Source organism: Nasonia vitripennis (assembly GCF_009193385.2).
Source record: "Nasonia vitripennis strain AsymCx chromosome 4 unlocalized genomic scaffold, Nvit_psr_1.1 chr4_random0010, whole genome shotgun sequence".
NCBI lineage: Eukaryota > Metazoa > Arthropoda > Insecta > Hymenoptera > Pteromalidae > Nasonia > Nasonia vitripennis.
In genome coordinates this window covers 726,398-749,196 of record NW_022279646.1, presented here as the reverse complement: position 1 = coordinate 749,196, position 22,799 = coordinate 726,398, and the positions used below count along the sequence as shown (strand labels likewise).

Here is a 22,799-nt window from a genome sequence, read left to right as displayed (position 1 = left end):
CATGGATTAGCCATGGATTAGAACGGAACTTTAGGCAAGTATGATTAAATATTATTTTACAGTAAAGAAAACTATAATGTGCACCAAGGGATAAGTAATAAAAAAAATAACACACTGCGCCATTGGAATCCTCTAAAATAAATTTTTAATAATACCTTATTCTAAGAAATTCGGAACAGAAAAAGGATCAATTTTCTACCAGGGGTTAAATAATGTTTGTTTGTTCTTTCTTACTCCTTCGAATCCCTTGCGAATGAAGGGTTGGCCTAAGCAATTATAAAAAAAGCACGGCGTTAAAAGAGGAAAGTGGCTGTAAAGAAACAAAAATGGTGATTTACGAGCATTAACCTCGCTAATCAAAGCCGAATTTTCTTCCTAGTATTTAAAGATGCAATTTGTTAATGGTAGCTAAATTCTACTATCATATTCTATTAATTTACCTGATGTGGATTGAGCATTTACATCAGCTCCATGCGCAATAAGCAGGCTTACTATATCTACATGTCCAGCACTAGCAGCTTCCATCAAAGGAGTACAATCTCCTTTGATTCCTCTATCTTCTACGTTCGCGTTCATAGCTAGTAAGACCTAAAATATACAAAAGTATTATTGCACAATTGTTTTTACTAATCAATGAATTACACTAATCGATAAATATAAATTTAAAATTGATCACAAATTTTATAATTTTAATATACAGGGTGAGTCATTTTAATCTTTAATCTCAATTATCTCGTTGGCAAAGCATGCCAGCGAAAAATGTTTCGGATAAAAGTTTTAGGATTTTTCCCTGGCTATCTGATGATGACCTTGACAATGTCATTGAGCGTGACCTTCAAGGTCATTTGAAGGTCAAGTCGATTTTTTCAAATAGAAACGCCTACTTTTGGCTCCAGAAATGGAAAGAGCGGGAAATTTTACGTTTGAATATGACCTTGCCTTGACCTTGAATTCAATGGTCAAGGTCATTGGTCATGCCGATAACAGTACAACTGGTTAGCTGAACTCGAATGCATTCAAGGAGAAAATGTTACCCACAAAAGTTTTCAGTTTTCTCCCCGGCTGACGAATGGTCATCTTGACCCTGTCGTTAAACAGGATCTGCAAGGGCATTTCAAGGTCAAGTTGATTTTTTGAAATGGAAACCCCTACTTTTAGCCCCATAAATGAAAAGAGAGTGACATGCGTTCAAAAATGAAAAAATTTTCAATATTTCCAGAAATTTTCAATATTTTCTAAAATTTTCGTAATTTTTTCAGTTTTCAAAAATTTTCAAAGTCATTCCATTATTTTGTATTAGTGTCAATTTTCAAAATTCTTGATGTAGTTAAGTCATTCCATTATTTTGTATTAGTGTCAATTTTTGAGAGTGAACTACTCTTAACAGTTATGTAGATAGCAAATTAGTGCAGAAAAGCTTAATCGTGTTTTTTACTTCTTGTAAATCGATAAAAATTATTGAAAATCTGTTTCCCTGTTTACTGGTCTGTAACAAATTATTTTGATTTTGATCATGGCTGATTATGGTCCCAACGAAATCGTTGATATGATCATGATTTTGGGAGAAAGTCGAAATAATTATGCAGCAGCTGCCAGACTTTATGCTGAACGCTATCCCAATAGGAGACACCCAAGTAATGTTAGTATTCAAACCTTAACTCAGAGAGCTCGAAATGGAGCTTTTGTTCGTCAACGCCGTCATCATGAATACGACGAAAACGATCCTCGTGTTATTACCATTCTATCACATAACATTAACACAACAGTTAACTCCAAATGATATGATTTTGCGAGTACGTTTTTGTCGATGGGCAATACGAATGATTCAACAAGATCAAGACTTTTTCAGGCACGTTCTTTTTGCAGATGAATCAACATTCAGAAACACTGGAGAATTGAATAGACATAATTGCCATTATTGGTCAGATGAAAATCCTCATTGGTTCAGGCCCATAGACAATCAACACCGCTGGAGTGTTATGGTTGGTGTGGAATCATCAATGGCTATTTGATTGGTCCTTATTTCTTTGAAGAGAACGTGAATGGGGTAAACTTTTTGAGATTACTTCGAGACATTTTACCTGAATTACTAGAAAATGTAGACCTAGCCACAAGGCTAAGAATGTGGATCCAATTAGATGGAGCACCACCACATTATATTATACACCACATAACCTCCTCGATGGTGCATCCTGGGTTCGGCTGATGTCAAAAGTAATTTCCGCACAAAAGATGATTTGTTTCCAAAATCACATGTTCGAACGTAAAATTTCCATTTCTGGTGCCGCTCTTTCCATTTCTGGTGCCAAAAGTAGGGGTTTCTATTTAAAAAAATCGACTTGACCTTCAAATGACCTTGAAGGTCACGCTCAATGACATTGTCAAGGTCATCATCAGATAGCCAGGGAAAAATCCTAAAACTTTTACCCGAAACTTTTTTCGCTGGCATGCTTTGCCAACGAGATAATTGATATTAAAGATTAAAATGACTCACCCTGTATTTTAAAAACGTTTTATGGTTTATTTCAAGATTCAAAACTTACAAAAAAGACACCGCGTTAACTTTGCACAAAAAAGCCCTACGCACTACAAAAAAATAACTGTCCACGCATATTCTGTACACATAAAAATTGTGCATAAATATTTACTGTAAAAATTTCTCTACAAGCATTTTAGATCATGCTACTACATCAGTCAACACTATACACATTGTATTATCTATTGTTGCAACAATTTATAACAATTGGTTACACGATTCGTAGTGTTTACTGGTGTAGTAAAATACTCTAAAATGCATGTAGGGAAATTTTGTACAGCGAATATTCGTGTACAATATTTATGTGTATATCTACTAAAGTATTATTGTGTACAATATTATTTTAGTGTGTGAAATTGTTTTTGTGTAGAGTTTACACGGTGTCACAGAAATCTAACAGAAATTCAAAAGAAAATTCTCTATTTCTCCCTCACAAATATCGTTATCGAAATATTTCCCATAAAACAAAACAAGATAGGGTACTACTTCTGTATAGAAATAATAAACAGCTAAAATTAAATGTACTTCAAGTGCGGAAAAACAGGTCAGAGCATGGCTCAATACTAGATGGAACCAAGCTGTTTTCACTGCAAAGAGGATTGCAAAATGAAGCAAGCTGTAAACATAAATGTAAATAATCGTAAAGTATTCGTGAGTGATTCACTAGAAAAGTTAAAACGAAAATACACAAAATAAAAAATAATTTGAACACAACAAATAAACAAAACACAAACAACTTGAATACGAATGAAAAGTAGTAAACATATATGCATGTCCAGTTTTATTACGATCGGTCGCGTGGTTCCAGAATTATGACGGTATACGTACATACACACACACATCCATCCGCACGAACATTTTCTTAAAACGGATGATTCGAACTCTAATACGTTCAAATGCGTTTCTACAAAGTTTTAACAAAACCTAAAATTTTACTATTACAAAGTTTCCTCTAGGAGGAAGCAAACTTTATAAAACATAAATATTGAATTGAAATATTGCGAAAGGTCCATTTTTAGTAATCTCAAAATATAGTTTTCCAAAATTACACCTTTTTAATATTTTGGGACGTAAAATTTTACCTTTCGTTATTAATCAATTCGTAATTTTATCATTTCAAATCTTTATTTTTCAACATCTTTACCCTCACCCACAAAAGACGCCGCTGCTAGTCGCCGATTGTCTTCGATTGCTAGAAAATCAGTTTTTCCTTTTCACACTTTTCCATACAAAAAAATCTTTAAGAAAAAGCAGAGTACTTTAACCCCTAGCGTTGAAGCTGTCCTCGTGTTAATTCGAACCGTCATAAAACTTGAGCCCAAAACATTCATGCCGCTCAGCTCGACTTGAATACGCAGGACTTGTCCACACGCTCAAGTTGACCTTATACTTCCCAGATGTGCCTACTCGAGATTCGAATTAGAGTTAATGCACTTTTCCTTTGAGGAAAAGACATAAATTCGATTAAAAAATTGGTGATTCTAACTTACATATTTCATAATGTAAAAGTTCTCTTCTCTACGACTCATGCATTACAGACCGCTTCACGCGGTCTAAAATGCAAGATTAACAATAGCTGGAAAAAATACGACGCGCTAATTGTTTTCACATATGTTCTGGCCGAAGCTTGTGATGCAGAAAAAACTCAGCGTATTGTCTCACAAAGAGAAAACCTACGCTGAGAGCAGAAATAAGAAAACTCGTGCACCATGAAGCGCAATTTTTTAAAATTGTTTTAACTCAAAAACTAACCGCTAAATCTTTCTAAAAAGAAAACATGATTATTGAAAATTATGAGGACTATACTTCACTTTAATTTTGAGTCATTTCATGGGCAAAATCCTGAAAAAACATTATCAACTGGAAAAAGTCGTTTTTCTACGTGACGCGGTAACTGCAGCAAAAAGGTAATGATCAATTTAAAATTTTGGATTTAGTTATCATTATATAGCACCTTTATCTCTTTCTTTCGATTGTTTATAATACCAGTTAGTTTCAAAGATTTTCTGTCTGTTCTAACCTTCTTGAGGATTACTGCTGTATAGTTGCTTTTTCTGCATCACGTCCGTCCTCCGATGTCAGCATAGCTGTCATAAGTGACTCTGGGGACATTCTGGTCTGAAATAAGACTTCTAGTTTCTTCCGCTATCGTTGATATCTTAAGCAGTCTGGTCGGTATTTTAGTTTGAAAGTATCCACGTCCGCTCAAGAACTGCGTGAGGTAGTAATTAACTTCCCCATGTTTTCTTTTAGTCCTTTCGTATGTATGTATGCATGCTTTTTTTATGTGGCGTAGTCTGAGCGAGCTCTGCACAAGTGCGATTTGTTTGATTGATGAGCTACTGTCTAAGCTCTCGGCACTGACAAAGCTTGCTAAACCAACTATACTGCTTGTTCTTAAACCCACAGGTTTTCCTGCTAGACAATACTCTTGCACCTTTAAAAGCAACATTCTTTATTCGTCTATCTTTCATAGATCTTTTAACGCATTCACTAAGTTTCAATCAGCGCGTGCACGTTGCTGCTGCCTTGAGCGTACTAGATTATTGCTAGGTTATGAAAATAAACATAATCCTAAGCCAAATGTTATAAACCCTAATATGTCAATGAAACCAATAAAGTGTTGAAAGTCGAGGTAGTAGACCAATAGGTTCAAAAACTAACAAAACTGCATCAAAGTTAGAGCACAGCGTATTAGCTCAGAGGACAAGAAGAAAAACTGCAAAAGTAGGAAGCCAAATAGTTTAATACAAAAAGCAAAAAGCACACTTGAAAACAACTAAGAAGAAAAAATCAACGTAATCGCTCGACTGATAAAGGACCGTACAGCCTCCTGCAAAAAAACTTGAGTCAAACCCCAGTCACAGTTAGTCAGAAAGCAAAAATTTACCTACTGACACTGAATTACCTGACGCGAGGTACAGTGGAATACAAATAGAACATGCCGATTCAAGCTACACAGAAATAGAGGAGAAAAGCAAAGACAACGATTTCGTTCACAAATGGTCAAAATAGAACAATAAGAAATATCAAAATTAATGGGAGTCCAGTAGTACCATCACGCACTGAAACCAACCCAGAGAATGAATCGATTGAGTATGTATGAAATAAAATCATACTAAGCTATAAGGAAATTAAAAAAGCTAGTAGGAAATTTGAAGAGAGAATGAAGAGGTATGAAAAAAGGGTCTCATACGAGAAAAACTCGATATAGGACCTGAAATAGAATTACCGTAACAATTCTCTGATGATCCGGATTAAGTGCTAGACGACGGAGTAAGAAAACTTAACAAACAAACTTGAGAAAAGTTACAAAAAAGATTGTACAAAGATCGGAAAGATATTTAGAAACTGTTTTATACACAAAAGGTGGCATAATAAGCGGAAAAAAGGTACACATCCCATTATTTTTATCGACAAACATTTTCTATTCGTTAAAATAATAATCCCTGCATTCGTACCAAAATTACAAGTGTACAATGTGTCCTCCTAAAATTTTATCCCAGAAGAACCACTTGTTCACCTGGAATCCTACGGACAGTGAAAAAATTCACAAAACATTGCGCCGAGTGCTACAATGGGTGAGTAGGGGAAATTCATGTTTTAGCTTGGTAAATTTTAGGGTTTTATTACCAAGTATCACTAAAATATATCAAATTATTTTCTTTAATTTTGTAATTTTTCCTTGTGAATCTTTTTTTCACGGATTAAAAGTGTTGTGTTCCCTTAAAAAAATTTTAAATGCAAATACTGTCTAATTTTTTGTCATCCAAATTAAGTTTTTATCAGATCATTTTACAGTATAAATAATTCTGTATAACACTTCTTGTAATATTCAATCTGCATCTTCTACATCTACATAATATTAATTTGCTTAAATTTCTATCCAAAATGTCATTTCAAGTTCAATTTATTCAAATTCCTCCAATTCTAATTAAAAATTTTGTAACTGTCACATGAGTCCTAACATCTAAGCATATTCCTACCGTTTTATTTTCTTTCTTCAGTGCACCAATATTGCTAGATTTTAATGTAAAGATGAAATAAAGCACTTTCCGGATTTTTCAGGGACTTCTTGGAATTTTTATCTTCCTGAAATTTTAACGCTAATAATATGCTTATGATTCAAGACGAGGTTTTTTGGCGGTCATACTTGGTGTAATTTAAAGGTAGCACCATATATAATTTACCATAACTATAATGGATTAACCTCAGGATCATCCTGACACCTAAACATCATCTAAAGGAAGTGAAATTTTTTTTCGGTATATTTGTTATATACTTATAGTGCATCGTATCATAAACCCTGTTTCGCTATTCGCTATAATAATAAGTGTAGAATGTGTTATATAGCAGTAAGAAATGTGTAACCTAAATTACAGGCCAATTTAACCTAGTTTTCGTCGTGTAAAATACACGAAGAGAATTGGTTATTGTCAAACAACCTAAAAAACTGGACAAGTGAAAATTTTACCAGTAATTTTCGTCTTAGGTATAAAATATACCATTTTTATCAAGACAAATTATATTTAATAATAAAAAACAATAAATGGCATTTAAAAAAATAAAATATATACATTAATATATTTTTTCATTTAATATTTTTTTCAACTTGTTAACTTAAAATTATCTTAATATTATATTTAACTTGAATTAAAGACTTCAATGTTAGTAACTTAAATATTTATATTAGTTTACAATTAAATTTATCAAGAGGTGCGATAGCGCCCCGATGGCAAGTATAGTATTAAGTAATAAATAGACAGAACTGACATAGTTGTTGTAATATAGTAAGTATTATAATCTTGATTATTAGTACCAAAATGGTACACGTCGCGCCATCTATTGGTCAACTGCGATTTTGTGCATTGAGACGAGCTCACGCGAGAGCTGACGAACCGCGCATGTCTCGCGCTATACTCTAATCGCCTATTACGTACTATATCATATTCCGTGTGTAGAGCAGACTATGCTGTACTGTACTATACACTCTCTCTCTTGCCTGTAAGACTCCGATGTGAGCAGACGTGCCGCCGACTAGGCTCTCAAGCCTTTTACAATATACTTAAACAATAATTAAACCTCAAGTTGTTGTTTATTGATCCAACCTTTATCAACAATAGTAACTTTGATAAACGCGCCATAATATGGCAACAGATCCCGTGTTAGGTATATTTGAAAACCGGGTTTAAACAGTCACAATGTCATATATCTGTTGTATGACTCTAACAACCAATCGAAGCAGTTCAATTAACATGACATCAACATCTATATTATATCACGCCTTTTTTAAGTTAATTCGTCTCATCGTCAGATCTCGATCCAAAGAACATCTAAAAAACTATGACCGTTACCATGACGAACATTTCGCAATTTCCCATTTATCGTCTATAGTGATGTAGTTGTGTCTTGGCGTCAAATTTAGTCCTATTTCTCTGATGTTTTGTCCGTCGTAAATAAAATCTAATCCTTTCGGTATTATTTTTAAAATATTACATCACATTTAACACGCGTTTAAGTCACACCTATCCGTGACCTAAGTAGTCCATTATTGCACCGTCTTAGACAAATGCTCTATTATCGAATAACTTTCATTTTAAAGCTATAACATATAATATAAACGTTTGTTACAGTATATTTTTTCAAAATCGTCAGTGATTTCACAGCGGCTAATCAACAACAGAAATAATAATACATACCAACTCCAGCCCAAACGAAGAATTCCAACACACAAACGTATTTAAATAACTCTAGTATAGTATAATTATTTATTTGTTTTTCTTTAGTACCTATATCTCCCGTCTCTTTTCAAAAGATTCAGCCCACGTATCCAAAACAGTTATAATAGTGAAACCAAAATTATTTTCTATTTCGATGGCTGAGTGGAATGAGGTTGTATCATGGCGGCGTCTTCGGAAACGTCGTATCATAGACGCGACTTTATTTTCTCTAATTTTGTAGTGGTAACACTGTGTGATTTTTAAATACGACTTTACAAGGCATAAAATGTGCGTGAAAAAATCTGAAAAAAATTAAAATGACGTGTTTTTCATTGCCTTTGCATATGTTATGAAAACTTATGAAATTAAGCTAATCGAATTCAACTTAATGGACGATTAAATCATATTATTTTGATGTATATACACGAACCCCAAGAATATAAAGATCAGTCTCTGGTCTGAGTTGGTCAGCTAAAGTCCGCGACTTTAGCTGACCAACTGCTAACAAAAATTTACAGGCCCATTACTAATTACCAAAAAATAGCCTTTTATGCCTTGTAAAGTCGTATTTAAAAATCACGCTGTGCTACCACTACAAAATTAGAGGAAATAAAATCGTGTCTGTGGAAGCAGACGGCTGGACGATGCAAAATGAAGAAGACGAGTGTGATCATGAACGCCAAATTATCTTGGTAGATGGGGGATTTATGGAAATGTCAAACTTCAAAGGAGAAGCCAACTAGGCTAGTTAACAGGCTCCACGGAAGTATTCTTTAAAGATAGTACCTGTGGGGATTCGGTGTCGGAGGGCCACTTGTGCAAAGCTTGCTCTGCCTATGTCAGATAAAAAAACAAAACACACCTGTAAGGATATTTTTCAAAAAACACTAGTTGTCGACTAAAAATTGATCATAAAACACTCCCTACATGTTCTTACACAAATATTAAAAAATTACCATTAAGCAGCTTTTTTAGGAAGCAAGCAATTTCTAAAGCCAAAATACTGTATCAGATTTACTACATTAAGAAGGCGATAAATTCATTCATTAAAACTTTTATTAAGTGGCGAATAATCGTTGACGTTAGAAAAGAAGTGACTGCTCCGAAACAAAGCAAAGGGGCAGAACAAAACTTTAGAATGTTTTTCTACTATGTTATTTAAGACTTTTAGCCGTGGTTAGGTTCAGATTAATACATGTAGAAATGTGCTATAGAGGTGTGATCTTAACGCTTTTTGAAGAATAGGCCATCTTCCAAGTCCTATAACTCTAGTTCTAATTTATGGATTTTATCAATTGAGGCGTAAAATAGAAAATTTGTTCAAAACAAACATTTTGAGAGGCAGTGGGCCTAAGTCGTTTAAAAACTGATAAATTGGCGACCTATTAATTTTGACGTTTACTGCTGTTAGTTGTTTTACGTTCTTTGGTGCAGGCTGGCAATCCTCGATAAGCTTATCCACTTGCTTTCTAGCTTTGTTATATACTCCTCTTCTTCCTTGCGAACTTTTATGGCTTCTTGTCGGGACTTCGCCTGTATTTCGCAATTCGTCGGGTTAGCGAGGTGCTGTCCGTGCTCTTAGCGCTGACAACGTTCGCCAAACTTTCCATTCTGCTCGTTCTTAGTCCAAGAAATTCTCCTCCTAGTCAAAGCTCTGGCACCTTTAAAAGGGACGCATTTTTTTTCTCTATCATCCCTAGCTCTTCCAACGCCTTCGCGAGGTGCATCTTAATTGGCACGTTGGTTCTACCCTCGGCATACTCGATTGTTTTCCTGATTGTATCCTTTAGGGCCGTCAAGTGGACATCTTGCTTTCCTGGTTCGGAGGTTGGGATTCCCGATGTCGATGATTCTGGCACTTTTAGTGTATTCTCCTAATTCTTCGTTCTCATTTTTGTCTCTTATACGCACGTGCACCGTTTAAGCCGTTCCGCCGCTCCCCAGCCACTCGCGTTATCTTCTACCTCACATCCCATCGTGGGTCATCCTTCGCCAGTCACGGTGGCCGCAGCAGCCCCCCCCCCCTATCCTAACCACAGCATGGCCCTGTTCCAGACGCCATCTGGTACTGCTACGGCCAAGAAGATTTTCGCCGATTGATATATACGATTTAAAATAGGGTACGACGACTACAAGCAATTTAAAATAGGGTGAAAACCGTCCTGGGGCGCAATAAAGGCCATTTTTTGGTAACTATTTGGAATTGGATATCGTATTAGTGACACACCTTTAAATAAAATTATAACAAATATAATAAGCCACAACTAGAACTCTGATGTCACACATTGAACGGAAAAAATGCCTCTGTGACACTATGCGCGCGCGTGCTTTTGAGAGAGCGCGCTGCGAACTAGGTAGCACAAGACCTCGGTGCCAAAACATCACTTTTTTCCGTGCAACTATAGTTAAGTAATCAAGTCTTCTTCTATAAATCAAATAGCTTCTACCAAGGAGAGCGGTATTCCTTGCAGTCGCAGTGGGTTTTTTTATCAAATAGCAATTCAAATTGATGTAAGCGGGCTAGTCGGGGTGGTCTAAAAAGGTCGGTGAAGAGAAGGAGGCACGTGTGTTTGTTGCGACATGCAGCCCGCTGGTGTCAGTGGAGTTCGCTCCTTGGAGAGCGGAATGATGAAGAGGCCTGCTGTAGAGCAGGCGGTGAGGAGGTAGGCAGGCCGAAAGGGCCTGCTGAGGCTTACAGTCCTTGGCTTCTTCGTTGCCTAGAGAGCGGACACTGCTCGGACCTCTCTAGGTCGACTCTTGGATCGAGTCTGGACGAGGGGGGGCCGCCCAACCCGGTGTAGGTTGCACCACCCAATTTACAAAGGGGAAAGTGGGGAGTCTTATCCTTTTGTTATTACGGGGCCTATCCCAAACAGGGATCGGTCCACTCAAAAATGACTAGAGGGCGCGTAGCGCTTTAGTCGGAGATCGTGAGATCAAACGCCACCGAGGCCATGGGTCCCGGAGGAGTCTTCTCCTTGACCAAGGGTGCTCTCCCTAGGGGGAGTAGCATTGGAACCTTGAGGATCTCATTAGAGGTGATCTTCGGTTTGCGACGGTGTCCTGGGAGTCTGGGAGCAGTTGGCCTTCGCTTCGTCGGCGACAGTTTCCCTGGTGGCGGCCTCCTCTTCCGAGGAGAGATGGTGATGCTCCTGCGTCGTGCTGTTTGCGCAGACTGCCTGGCCGCTATTTTCCGACTGACGATTTGTAACTGTGTTGTCGGATTTGTGGCTGCCGGAGTCGGGGTTGTCCGATGGTAGAGACGAATGTCCTGGAGCTCTGCATCAGTCGTGGGCTGCACAGGGATATCTATCAGCTGTAGATGTTCGGGCCATTCGGCGTTCAACACGTCGGATGATGATCCTGGGGTGTGTGGCCTTGACCCAGGCGGTGGAGTGGCGGGCGGCGGCAGATCCGTTTGAGCACTGTTGTGTCGGCGATCTGGTGTGGGATCGGTCTGGGCGGCGGCGTCGGCAGTGGGAGGTTTCCGATGCTGGCGTCGCTCTGAGATGAGCGCTCGGTTGGACTCGGCAAGCAACAGGTGCAGCAAGTTGCGCTCGGCCCTTAGCTCCTGAAGAGTTTCAAAGGTCGGCATCGATGTGCGCCGAATTAGCGCTGAGAAGTGCTGATTAGGAAAGGGGGAAAAGAAGTACACGAAGTATTTTCTTTTTAAAACAAAAATCAGATTTATTGCGCTAGAGTGTACTGTGCAAGTAGCCTAGGCTCCGTTGCTGCCACTCAGACGCGGTCTGATGCGGGGTGGGAGAGGTGCCTCGGCCTGGAAACCGGCCCGCTTATATGCCCTCCAAGGCGCTGTGCTCCTCTTTGGGGATTACGGCAGCCGCCTGGCGGCCGCGCGTGGTACTAGCGGCGCTGTCGGGCGGGTTGCCGGCATCCAGGGGCTTGTGCGAGAGAGCCTGCGGGTGGGTTATAACAAAATATTATCTCAAATGCCTCAAATCAGGGAACACGTAAAATGGTAAAGAAAGCTACTAGAAAAATCACTACTTTGTGGAAAAAAGTTGAAGAAAATAAGAGCACTTTGAAAAGCCTGACACTAGGCATTGGATTACGCCAAAACAGGCACCCACCCAAATCGACTCTTCTCAAGATGAGAAAGATCAAACTTGCAAATTATTCAAAAGTTCCCTTTTGAGGGCGTCACTGACTATTCGGTACATCCAAGAGTTCTATCTCAGTAAAAGTGATTACTGTATGAGAGTCAAGTTTTCCTATCAAGTACGTTTTTGAAGACAGTTTACACAAATTAAATATAAAACAAACGAAATTTACGAAAAAAACGACCTACGGACCATAATCGATAAACGGCTCATACCAAATGAGTTTCATGATTTTTATAGAGGACTTATAGAAATATAGAAATAAAAACTTTATTAATTTATGTAAATTGTTGTTCAATTAATTATTATTCACGCTTGGACGGCACAACGACAAACCGCGCTCTATCGTCCCAGATCCAACACTTTCGCCCTTGTATCAAAATATACTATTGTGTAGGGTATAGGGTTATATTTCTGTAGGGTTTGTATGGTGTCTTCGCCGCGAGAATCTGCACTGTACTACTCTTTGCCGGAAAATCTGAACCGTAGAAACCAAAGACATGAAGTAATTTTACACAAAAATTACTCAGACGCAATAATTCTAGACACATACAATTTTACTACGGATGAAATTTACCTATTTAATTACGTTAATTACGTATGTCATTAGTACCAAATTTAAACATTTTTCACGTATTATAACGTAATTTTACTACATATTTAAGATTTAATTAATTTTTCTTATATTTCTAGACATAAAATCTTTAATTATTAATTATATGGCCTATAATTATAAATTACAATAATATATATTAATTAATAATTATTATCCGTATAATCTATCTATCTACATAATATTAATTTGCTTAAATTTCTATCCAAAACGTAATTTCCAGTTCAATTTATTAAAATTCCTCCAATTCTAATTGAAATTTTTGTAACTGTCACATGAGTCCTAACATCTAAGCATATTCCTGCCGTTTTATTTTCTTTCTTCAGTGCACCAATATTGTAAGATTTCAATATCAAAATAAATTATAGAACTTTCCGGATTTTTCAGGGAATTTTTCTGGACTAGGAATTTTAACGTTGATAATATACTTATGATTATGAACGAGATTTTTTGGTGGTTAAACTTGCTGTAATTTAAAGGTAGCACTATATATCATTTACCATAACTATAATAGGTTAACCTCAGGATCATCTTGACACCTAGACATCATCTACGGAAAATGAAAATTTTTTTTGGTACATTTGTTGTGTACTCAGTGTGTTGTATCATAGACCATGTCTCGCCATTCAGAAGGTGATTCTGACACCTAGACATCGTCTACAAAAAGTAGAAATTTGTCGTTACTATATTTGTTGTATACTCAGTGCGTTGTATCACAAACCATGTCTGGCCATCCGGGAGGTGATTTTGACACCTGCTCATCGTCTACAAGAAGAGAATTTTTGTTTGGTATATTTGTTGTAAACTCAGTGTGTTGTATCATAGACCATGTCTCGCCATTCAGAAGGTGATTCTGACACCTAGACATCGTCTACAAAAAGTAAAAATTTGTCTTTACTATATTTGTTGTATACTCAGTGCGTTGTATCACAAACCATGTCTGGCCTTCCGGGAGGTGATTTCGACACCTGCACATCGTCTACTGAAAGTAAACATTTTTTTTTGGCACATTAGTTGTAACCTTAGAGCATTTTATGGTACACCATGTTTTGCCATTCAGCACGTGATTTTGCAATATTTTTAGGTAAAGAAAAAATTTTGCACTTTCCTGGAATTTTGACGCAGTTCATATGCTTATGACATTGTCTGCTGTAGTTAAAATGTTGTTTGGTACATTTGTTGTATACTTATAGTGCACCGTATCATACACCCATTTTCACTATTCTTTACAATAATAAGTGTTGAATAGTTATGTGTCAGTAAAAAATGTGTAACCTAAATTACGGACCAATTTTACCCTGTTTTCATCGTGTAAAATACACGAAGAAAATTGGTTATTGTTTAACAACCTGAAAAACCGCTGCCAATTCATTGGCACATAGTTTCCTCAAACTAAATTTGTAGGTCTAATAAATAAAATATTGTTTTAATATACAGTATAATTTGCCTGCAAATGTATGAGGCGGTTTATGATACATAATTTAATATATAAGTTTTGGATGGTTCATTGTCCAAAATTTTGCTGACCCCTCTATTTTTTTATTATAGAATACGAACGCTGTCGTCAATTTTTTTTCAGAGAATATATAATATAGTTGTTATTCTTAAATTGTTAGACACAAGAAAAACAATTAAATTCGTCTAAAAATATAAGAGTTTAATTTATTAAAACATAATACATTAGATCAATAATTGTACAGTATTTACACGTGGTCAACTAACCTAAAAATAAGAGAATCAACAATTAAATGTTTGTGCTCCCAATTTTCTGTTAATCGATGCCAATCTTAATATGTTTATATTGTTGTACCTGACTTCCAAAAATTTCAGCGTGATTTCTTCACTTGGCTTCATAGTTGGTCAAAGTTAGGATTTCAAGCAGTTTTTGCATTTTTTGCCTATTTTCAATGATTTGTATAGCTCATAAGGGATGCATTTTTAACTAAAACTACCTAGATACTTTTTTGCGAAATTTTGTGAATTTTTTATTAAAAATACTTTTAAAGCCCTGTATATATATATATATATATATATATATATATATATATATATATATATATATATATATATATATATATATATATATAATATATATATATATATATATATATATATATATATATATATATATATATATATATATATATATATATATATATATATATATATATATATATATATATATATATATATATATGTTAAGGCTATCTTATTTGCATTTTAAACATTAAAATTTGAAAATCTGAATGTTCGATCCGGACTCCGACCCTCAATACAGTAAAAAAGTACCTTTTTATAGTAAAAAAGTAGTTGTTAAATTTAAGAATGGGTCTGACCTACTACTAAAAGTTATGTTGTAAACAACATTTTTAGCGTAAAATAGATTTAATTTTTTTTTATGAGTTTTGGAGGGTTTTTACAAAATCGACCAGATATAAAATTTTAATTTAGTGTAGAAGATAGATTCAAATAATGGTGTATTTTATTATTATTGTTTTTGTTTTATATTTCTATTATTATAAATTTGTGGATTATATATATTTAAAACTTAAATCAATGTTTAAATATAACGAGCCAGCGTTAGCGAGTTAGTTTTTAGCTAGGACCACCACGACATGGCAAGCGCGAGGAGAGCTTAGACGCTATCAGCAGTTAGTCCCGGCCTGGCCGCCGGTGTGGACAGGCTTTTCGATCTAGTCAACTTGTACAGTCTTTAATATAATTACGTCTTAACAGTAACTAATCTTTTTTATTCTACGGACCCCGTCTGATCCTAATCCATCTATTCTATAAAAGCAGTACGAGGACCTTCCTCCTCGTACCTGCAAATACGTGGTAGGAACTGTGCTTATGAAGAAAATTAGAATAGAATTCAATAACCTATATGCAGAAAGTTAAAACGGGTCAATATTTAATATAATAGCAATTCTTACCTTCACTAAGTTAAGTGCACCACTACTCGCCGTACGCGTTAGGCGCGTCAGGTTGGTGAGCGAGAGACTCACACATATACGTCGGCAGCCTGACGACATCCTACTTTAGATTACAATGACTCAGAAACTAAACGTTGAATCATTGTTCACTAGGTTTCGAAAAATTCGTAGTATTGTCCTTAACCTTACTTTAGTTTTTTAACAAGATTGTAAGAAGCGTTCGACTATTTAAGCCTCATATCTTAGTTTCTAGACGTCAGATCGATCTGCAATTTTAAGTGTGTATGGACCATTATAAAGCCGTGCGCTAAGTTTTATTAATTTCCTAAGAAAATGAGCTTATTGGTGAACCTCCTCAACCGAGGTCGATTTATTTGCATATATCAATATTACATTGATGTACTTCTAGTCGTGAGACACTTGACTTTAAGCGGTACTTAGTTCTTAGAGCTCGATGTCAAAAAATAATTTGGCGCTCTATCGCGGTGCGTGGTGGGTCCATTTTCATGCTTGTCTCTCCCAGCAAAGTACATGTACATGTTAGAATTAGCAATCACATCTGATTTACTAACAAGGACGCCCCCTCCCCCCTCCCAACCCGACCTCACCGATTTTAATAAGTTTTGGATGTGTTGTGGTACTCAAAATGATAAGGTACACGTATTTTTTTTTTGTACCGACATCCACTTTGAAGGGGTGAAAACCACCTCCGAATTTTACTAATTTTTCATCATTTTCATGCGGTTTATTTTTCAGGGATAGTTTACGGTATTTGGGGATGGTTGCATAAAAAATTGTAAGACACGTCAACTAAAATATTCAATCAAATATACGGAAACGCTTTTTATTTTTTGATCTCATACCCAAAAAAAAAATAGTTTTTCAAAAATATAAAATAGAGTTCGGAACCCCTTGGGTTCTTATAACAAATATTTTCCATTCGGTTTTATTACAAAATATTCATTAGAAGTCGAGATATGATTAAAAAAACGATTTTCGAGAGTAAAATTTGGAGGTGGTTTTCACCCCTCTAAAGTGGATGTCGGCACAAAAAGAAATACGTGTCCTCTATTTTTTTGAGAACCACAACATATCAAATACTTATTGAAATCGGTGAGGTCGGGTTGGGGGATTTCTTTGTAAGAATAATTTTTTTAGGCCAATCAATAGAACAAAAAAAAGCCAGATCTTGACAAAAATACTATCTGCAAATCACCTGTGGGATCATTTTTGTGTTCTACTCGCAACTCTCATTGATTAATTATAAATAATTTAGTGCAAAAATGCGCTTTCTAGTTTTTTTTTTGCTTATAAGACGATAACTACTGAAGCGATAACAGGAAAAGTTGTAAAGAATTAAACTTCGAAGAAAATAAGCGGTTGAGCGATCCAATCGGCCCAGTAAAATCGGACAAAATTGCAAAAAACAAAAATTTGGATTTTTAAGAAAATTTATAACGATTAAGAGCTTAAATTTGGCACAGAAGTAGATAATTATATGTACTTTGAGTGTGCAAAAAATGGGTGCTGTCGGACTATTAGTTTTTGCGCAGATGCCATTTCATTTTTTTTTTGCCGGAAGCCTGCTTGCTTTAAAAATGGTCATGTTCACACAAAATCAAAACACAAAACCCTTATTAATTGGCCTATTTATGCTGAGAAGATCTTGGTACATTGCAAACCCGCGTGCGTTTGGATAATCAAACTTTTTGCACTGTATCATGATGAAATTTCACCAAGTGACAAATAAACTTGAGCGAGGTCAGGGCACAGCGTCCCCAAAATTGCGTTAATGAGCTAATTAATCACGTTTGTTTAATTTTGAGCAAACTACGCGAGAGTAACCCGAGAAAGTCAAGCAACATAACAGACACCCTCTCGCAGAGGACAAAAAGGTTCGAGAAGAGACGGTGAGCAAGGTTGGAGCGATAAATAATGGTCAGTGACTCGACAGGGCGCTCAAGTAACAGCACGTGCATTGTAAGGCGTCGCGCGCACATGGCGGAGCCCTGGCATAGTCTGTCAACATAAGAATTTGAAGCAGCTGAATTAGTGTTGCAGTTCATCCGCAGAGCGTCGGAGATCAAACGGCTGCGTATCGCGTTTGAGAGGTAAAAAGCACACTCGAGTAAAGGGCCGGGTGTAGGTTACATTTCGTGCCTTGGGACGGTCAGGAAGTCACGGATTTGGTAATTGTACAATTACCGAAGGCTGTCTTTTGGCTATATTTTGGTTACCTTGAGTATTGGTCAGTTGTATCGAGCGAATCTAGTTGTCTTTAGTTAATAAGTAAAGATAAAATTACTGCGTAGTTTAAGCTCAATACGGATCCTTCAGTATCTACGGTTTGTGATTTTGTATAATAAAGTTTTGAGTGAAGTGGGCATAATAAACTTATATTTTTTCCAACTTGAGCATAATCAATTCCTCCCCGAAGTACTCTATTTCCCATTCCGTTCAGCGGGACTAAGTTACTCGAATAAAACCTCGCACTGCTGAATCTCAGGATAAAGAGTCGCAAGACTGACGTTCATCGGCGAGTATCTGGCGCCCCGGGTATAGTACTAAGCTACTTGTAACTAATTTCCTGATGAAATTAATGTACGAAAATCAAAGTTACAGCACGTAAATAGAAAAAATAGTGTACGATACTTAGGCGCTGCATAAAAGAACCTATAGTAGCTCCTGCGGACTTTACCTACTTTGAGCATTTGTATCGTATTAAACTTTTGTCGCATCATTTTTGGAATGTCTAGTAATTGAGGGGACACAATACTTTTAAACTTTGAGAAAATCAATTTTTTATTGCTTATTTTGATAGGAAATTTTCCGTAGAGCACGCTCCCAAAACCCGTTTAGCGAAAAAAAAAAAAAAAAAATTCCTGCAAAGTTATAACCAAATTATTAAAACAAGTAGTACATACGTATATGATACTCGGCGTGTGTATTTTAGTAAATAAATTTGAGCGTATTGATTAGACTTTTATGCGTTTTTTTGAGATGAATTTCTAATTTTAATTTCGCATCTTATATAAGGCTCCGATTGAAAGTTAGGGACATTTATTTGAATTCAAATATTGCGCGCCCGCGCGCCACCTGTAGAAAGATTAGAATCAATGCGTCGGAGAAAGACAGAGAGACTGTTCTGCTGTCCCGCTAGCAGACAGCAAATATTTCAAAACACAGGTGGTTTAATCCTGGAAAGTGTTTTACACTGAGTACATAGTGTAAAATTAAGTGTTGTTTTAGCGTGTGTGGTCAGCGAGATGCTAAGGGCAGGTTTCGAGTATCCATCCAGAGAAGAAGGACTCTCGAGCAAAAGGCAAGAAGATTTTTAGGACAAGATCGACAAAGCAAGTAGAAACTCAAGAAGAGACATTTTATTTCGTATCCAGTGCCATTGAAAAGGCTAACTTGGCAAGTCGGAGCTCAAGGATTAGAATTCTCGGGTACGCTGCTACAAAGTGGGCGAAGACCACTTATATCCAGAAGATTTTTTATGCTAAGCAGCAAGTTCAAGTTAGGACGAGAAAACCACAAACCCTCAGAAGGAGCCAGGCTAACTACAAGAAGACAACTATTATTCTGTAGGTGCACGCTGGGTATTGTGCATTGAAACACAAAAACCTAGCCATGACTACGACCAATAGATAAGTGATCTTCTCTGTACTGTTTCAATTTATTTCTCCAAAATTGAAATATTGATTTATTTAATCTTTTACAGTGGATCTTTGCAGCGCTCACCAGCTGTATGACATTTTGAGGTTATACTGGTCATTTTCTACAAATTTAAGTTTCAAGACTTAGCGCAGTTACAAAAAACAAGATGAGTATACAGTTTTATAATTAGCCAGCGTAAAACAACTTTTTTTACATTTTTATGAAAAACACAAATATAAAATACCTTTTTTTGTTTACAGGTGAGAAAAGCCGTACTGAACACAATAGGGATAAGTGAATATACCATGTAAATGGTAAAAATGATGTTCTATATGTACAGAACATTAGAAACTTGGTATGCTTTCAACTAAAATCATAAACTTTGATGTTAATTTTCTCAAAATGTGGTTTTTACTGATTTCAGCTCACTGTCCGTAGGATTCCAAGTGAACGGGTGATTCTTTAGGGCTGAAATTTTAGGAGCACGCTTTGTACACCTGCAGTTTTGGTATGAAGGCAGGGATTTTAATTTAAATGTTTAGAAAATATTTTATACATGAAAAGATAGCATAATAAGCGAAAAAAAGAAAAAATTCAGTATTTTCATCGTCAAACAATTTCCAAGCATTCAAATAAAAATTCCTGCATTAATACCAAAACTACGGGTGTACGAAGTATCCTCATTGAATTTGAGCCCAAAAGAACCACTCGTTCACTTGGAATCCTATGAGGAGAGACAAAATTTACAAAACCTTGCACCGAGTGCCACAATGGGCAAGCAGGGATAATTAATGCTTTAGCACACTAAAGTTGAAGGTTTTATTACTAAATATCAGTAAAAAAAATTTCAATGGTATACTTTAATTTTGTAATTTTTACTCATTAATCCTTTTTTCAGGATTTTAAAGTGTTATGGAATCTGCCATTTATACGCACATTGCATAAATGATCAGCACACCAATGTGACACTTTAAACGTTGCATACGACAAAACAAAAATTGAGATATAATCAATCTAAGATCATGAGGATATTAAAAATACTATTAAAAATATTCTTTCATGTTAGATTTTCCTTCCTTAGTCAATAATTACAAGATACATTTAATTTTTATATAAATATAAAATTTCTTAACGCAAACCTGTGCAAGATCAGAATATCCAGCAGAACTCGCCAAAGAAAGCAGACTTTTGCCTTCCGCAGTAGTCTCATGGACACTTTGACCTTCCGTTAAAAGTCTTTGAACTGTTCTAGCATCACCATCGGAACAAGCTTCAATCAACGATCTGTTTTCTTTTTGTGATTGACATGAATTTTCGGAACGCATAAGATTCAAAAGTGCAATAACTTTAGCACTAAACACAGTTTAAGTTAAGCTACAAAATACCGCATGATCGATAAAAGGATTAACATCACTAGTGAATAAATTTCAGTTTTCAAAACTTCTAAAATCTTTTTGAACGAGCTTATTTAACTCAATCAACAACTTGTTTACAATCTTTAGATGTTCATTAAAACTGTGTATTATCCTGTATTAGCTTTGACAACCTAAATTGGCTTAATCGACTTATCAACACTCCTGCTGAAACAAATTCAATTGCAAATGTTTACAAGAGTATGTGTATATATGTATAAATATTTGTAATTATTTTGCCATAGGGTGTCATTTTAATCTTTAATCTCAATTATCTCGTTGGCAAAGCATGCCAGCGAAAAATGTTTCGGATAAAAGTTTTAGGATTTTTCCCTGGCTATCTGATGATGACCTTGACAATGTCATTGAGCGTGACCTTCAAGGTCATTTGAAGGTCAAGTCGATTTTTTCAAATAGAAACCCCTACTTTTGGCACCAGAAATGGAAAGAGCGGGAAATTTTACGTTTGAATATGACCTTGCCTTGACCTTGAATTCAATGGTCAAGGTCGTTGGTCATGCCGATAACAGTACAACTGGTTAGCTGAACACGAATGCATTCAAGGAGAAAATGTTACCCACAAAAGTTTTCAGTTTTCTCCCCGGCTGACGAATGGTCATCTTGACCCTGTTGTTAAACAGGATCTTCAAGGGCATTTCAAAGTCAAGTTGATTTTTTGAAATGGAAACCCCTACTTTTAGCCCCATAAATGAAAAGAGAGTGACATGCGTTCAAAAATGAAAAAATTTACAATATTTCCAGAAATTTTCAATATTTTCTAAAATTTTCGTAATTTTTTCAGTTTTCAAAAATTTTCAAAGTCATTCCATTATTTTGTATTAGTGTCAATTTTCAAAATTCTTGATGTAGTTAAGTCATTCCATTATTTTGTATTAGTGTCAATTTTTGAGAGTGAACTACTCTTAACAGTTATGTAGATAGCAAATTAGTGCAGAAAAGCTTAATCGTGTTTTTTACTTCTTGTAAATCGATAAAAATTATTGAAAATCTGTTTCCCTGTTTACTGGTCTGTAACAAATTATTTTGATTTTGATCATGGCTGATTATGGTCCCAACGAAATCGTTGATATGATCATGATTTTGGGAGAAAGTCGAAATAATTATGCAGCAGCTGCCAGACTTTATGCTGAACGCTATCCCAATAGGAGACACCCAAGTAATGTTACTATTCAAACCTTAACTCAGAGAGCTCGAAATGGAGCTTTTGTTCGTCAACGCCGTCATCATGAATACGACGAAAACGATCCTCGTGTTATTACCATTCTAGCGATTATTCATCTTGATCCTCACATTAGTACTCGACAAATAGAAAGAGAAATAGGTATACCTCAATCAACAGCATCCCGAATATTGAGAGCGAGAAGATATCATCCTTATCACATAACATTAACACAACAGTTAACTCCAAATGATATGATTTTGCGAGTACGTTTTTGTCGATGGGCAATACGAATGATTCAACAAGATCAAGACTTTTACAGGCACGTTCTTTTTTCAGATGAATCAACATTCAGAAACACTGGAGAATTGAATAGACATAATTGCCATTATTGGTCAGATGAAAATCCTCATTGGTTCAGGCCCATAGACAATCAACACCGCTGGAGTGTTATGGTCTGGTGTGGAATCATCAATGGCTATTTGATTGGTCCTTATTTCTTTGAAGAGAACGTGAATGGGGTAAACTTTTTGAGTTTACTTCGAGACATTTTACCTGAATTACTAGAAAATGTAGACCTAGCCATAAGGCTAAGAATGTGGATCCAATTAGATGGAGCACCAC

General features: G+C 36.0%; 1 protein-coding gene across 7 annotated transcripts in view; it reads right to left on the bottom strand.

Annotated features, from left to right (window-relative positions):
* LOC100119221 (multiple ankyrin repeats single KH domain) overlaps nucleotides 1-22,799 on the bottom strand; it is a 490,846-nt gene that overhangs the window by 442,219 nt on the left and 25,828 nt on the right. For 4 of the 7 annotated variants that reach the window (XM_031930209.2, XM_031930213.2, XM_031930215.2 and 1 more), the window contains exons 2-3: nucleotides 20,723-21,163; nucleotides 441-588 (exon numbers count right to left, since the gene is read on the bottom strand). In XM_031930209.2, the coding sequence (XP_031786069.1) occupies nucleotides 441-588; nucleotides 20,723-20,908 (334 nt within the window). In that variant the 5' untranslated portion in view covers nucleotides 20,909-21,163. Of the gene's footprint in view, nucleotides 1-440; nucleotides 589-20,722; nucleotides 21,164-22,799 lie in introns of those variants that run through there. The other 3 variants (XM_031930210.2, XM_031930212.2, XM_031930214.2) reach the window with 3 other exon arrangements.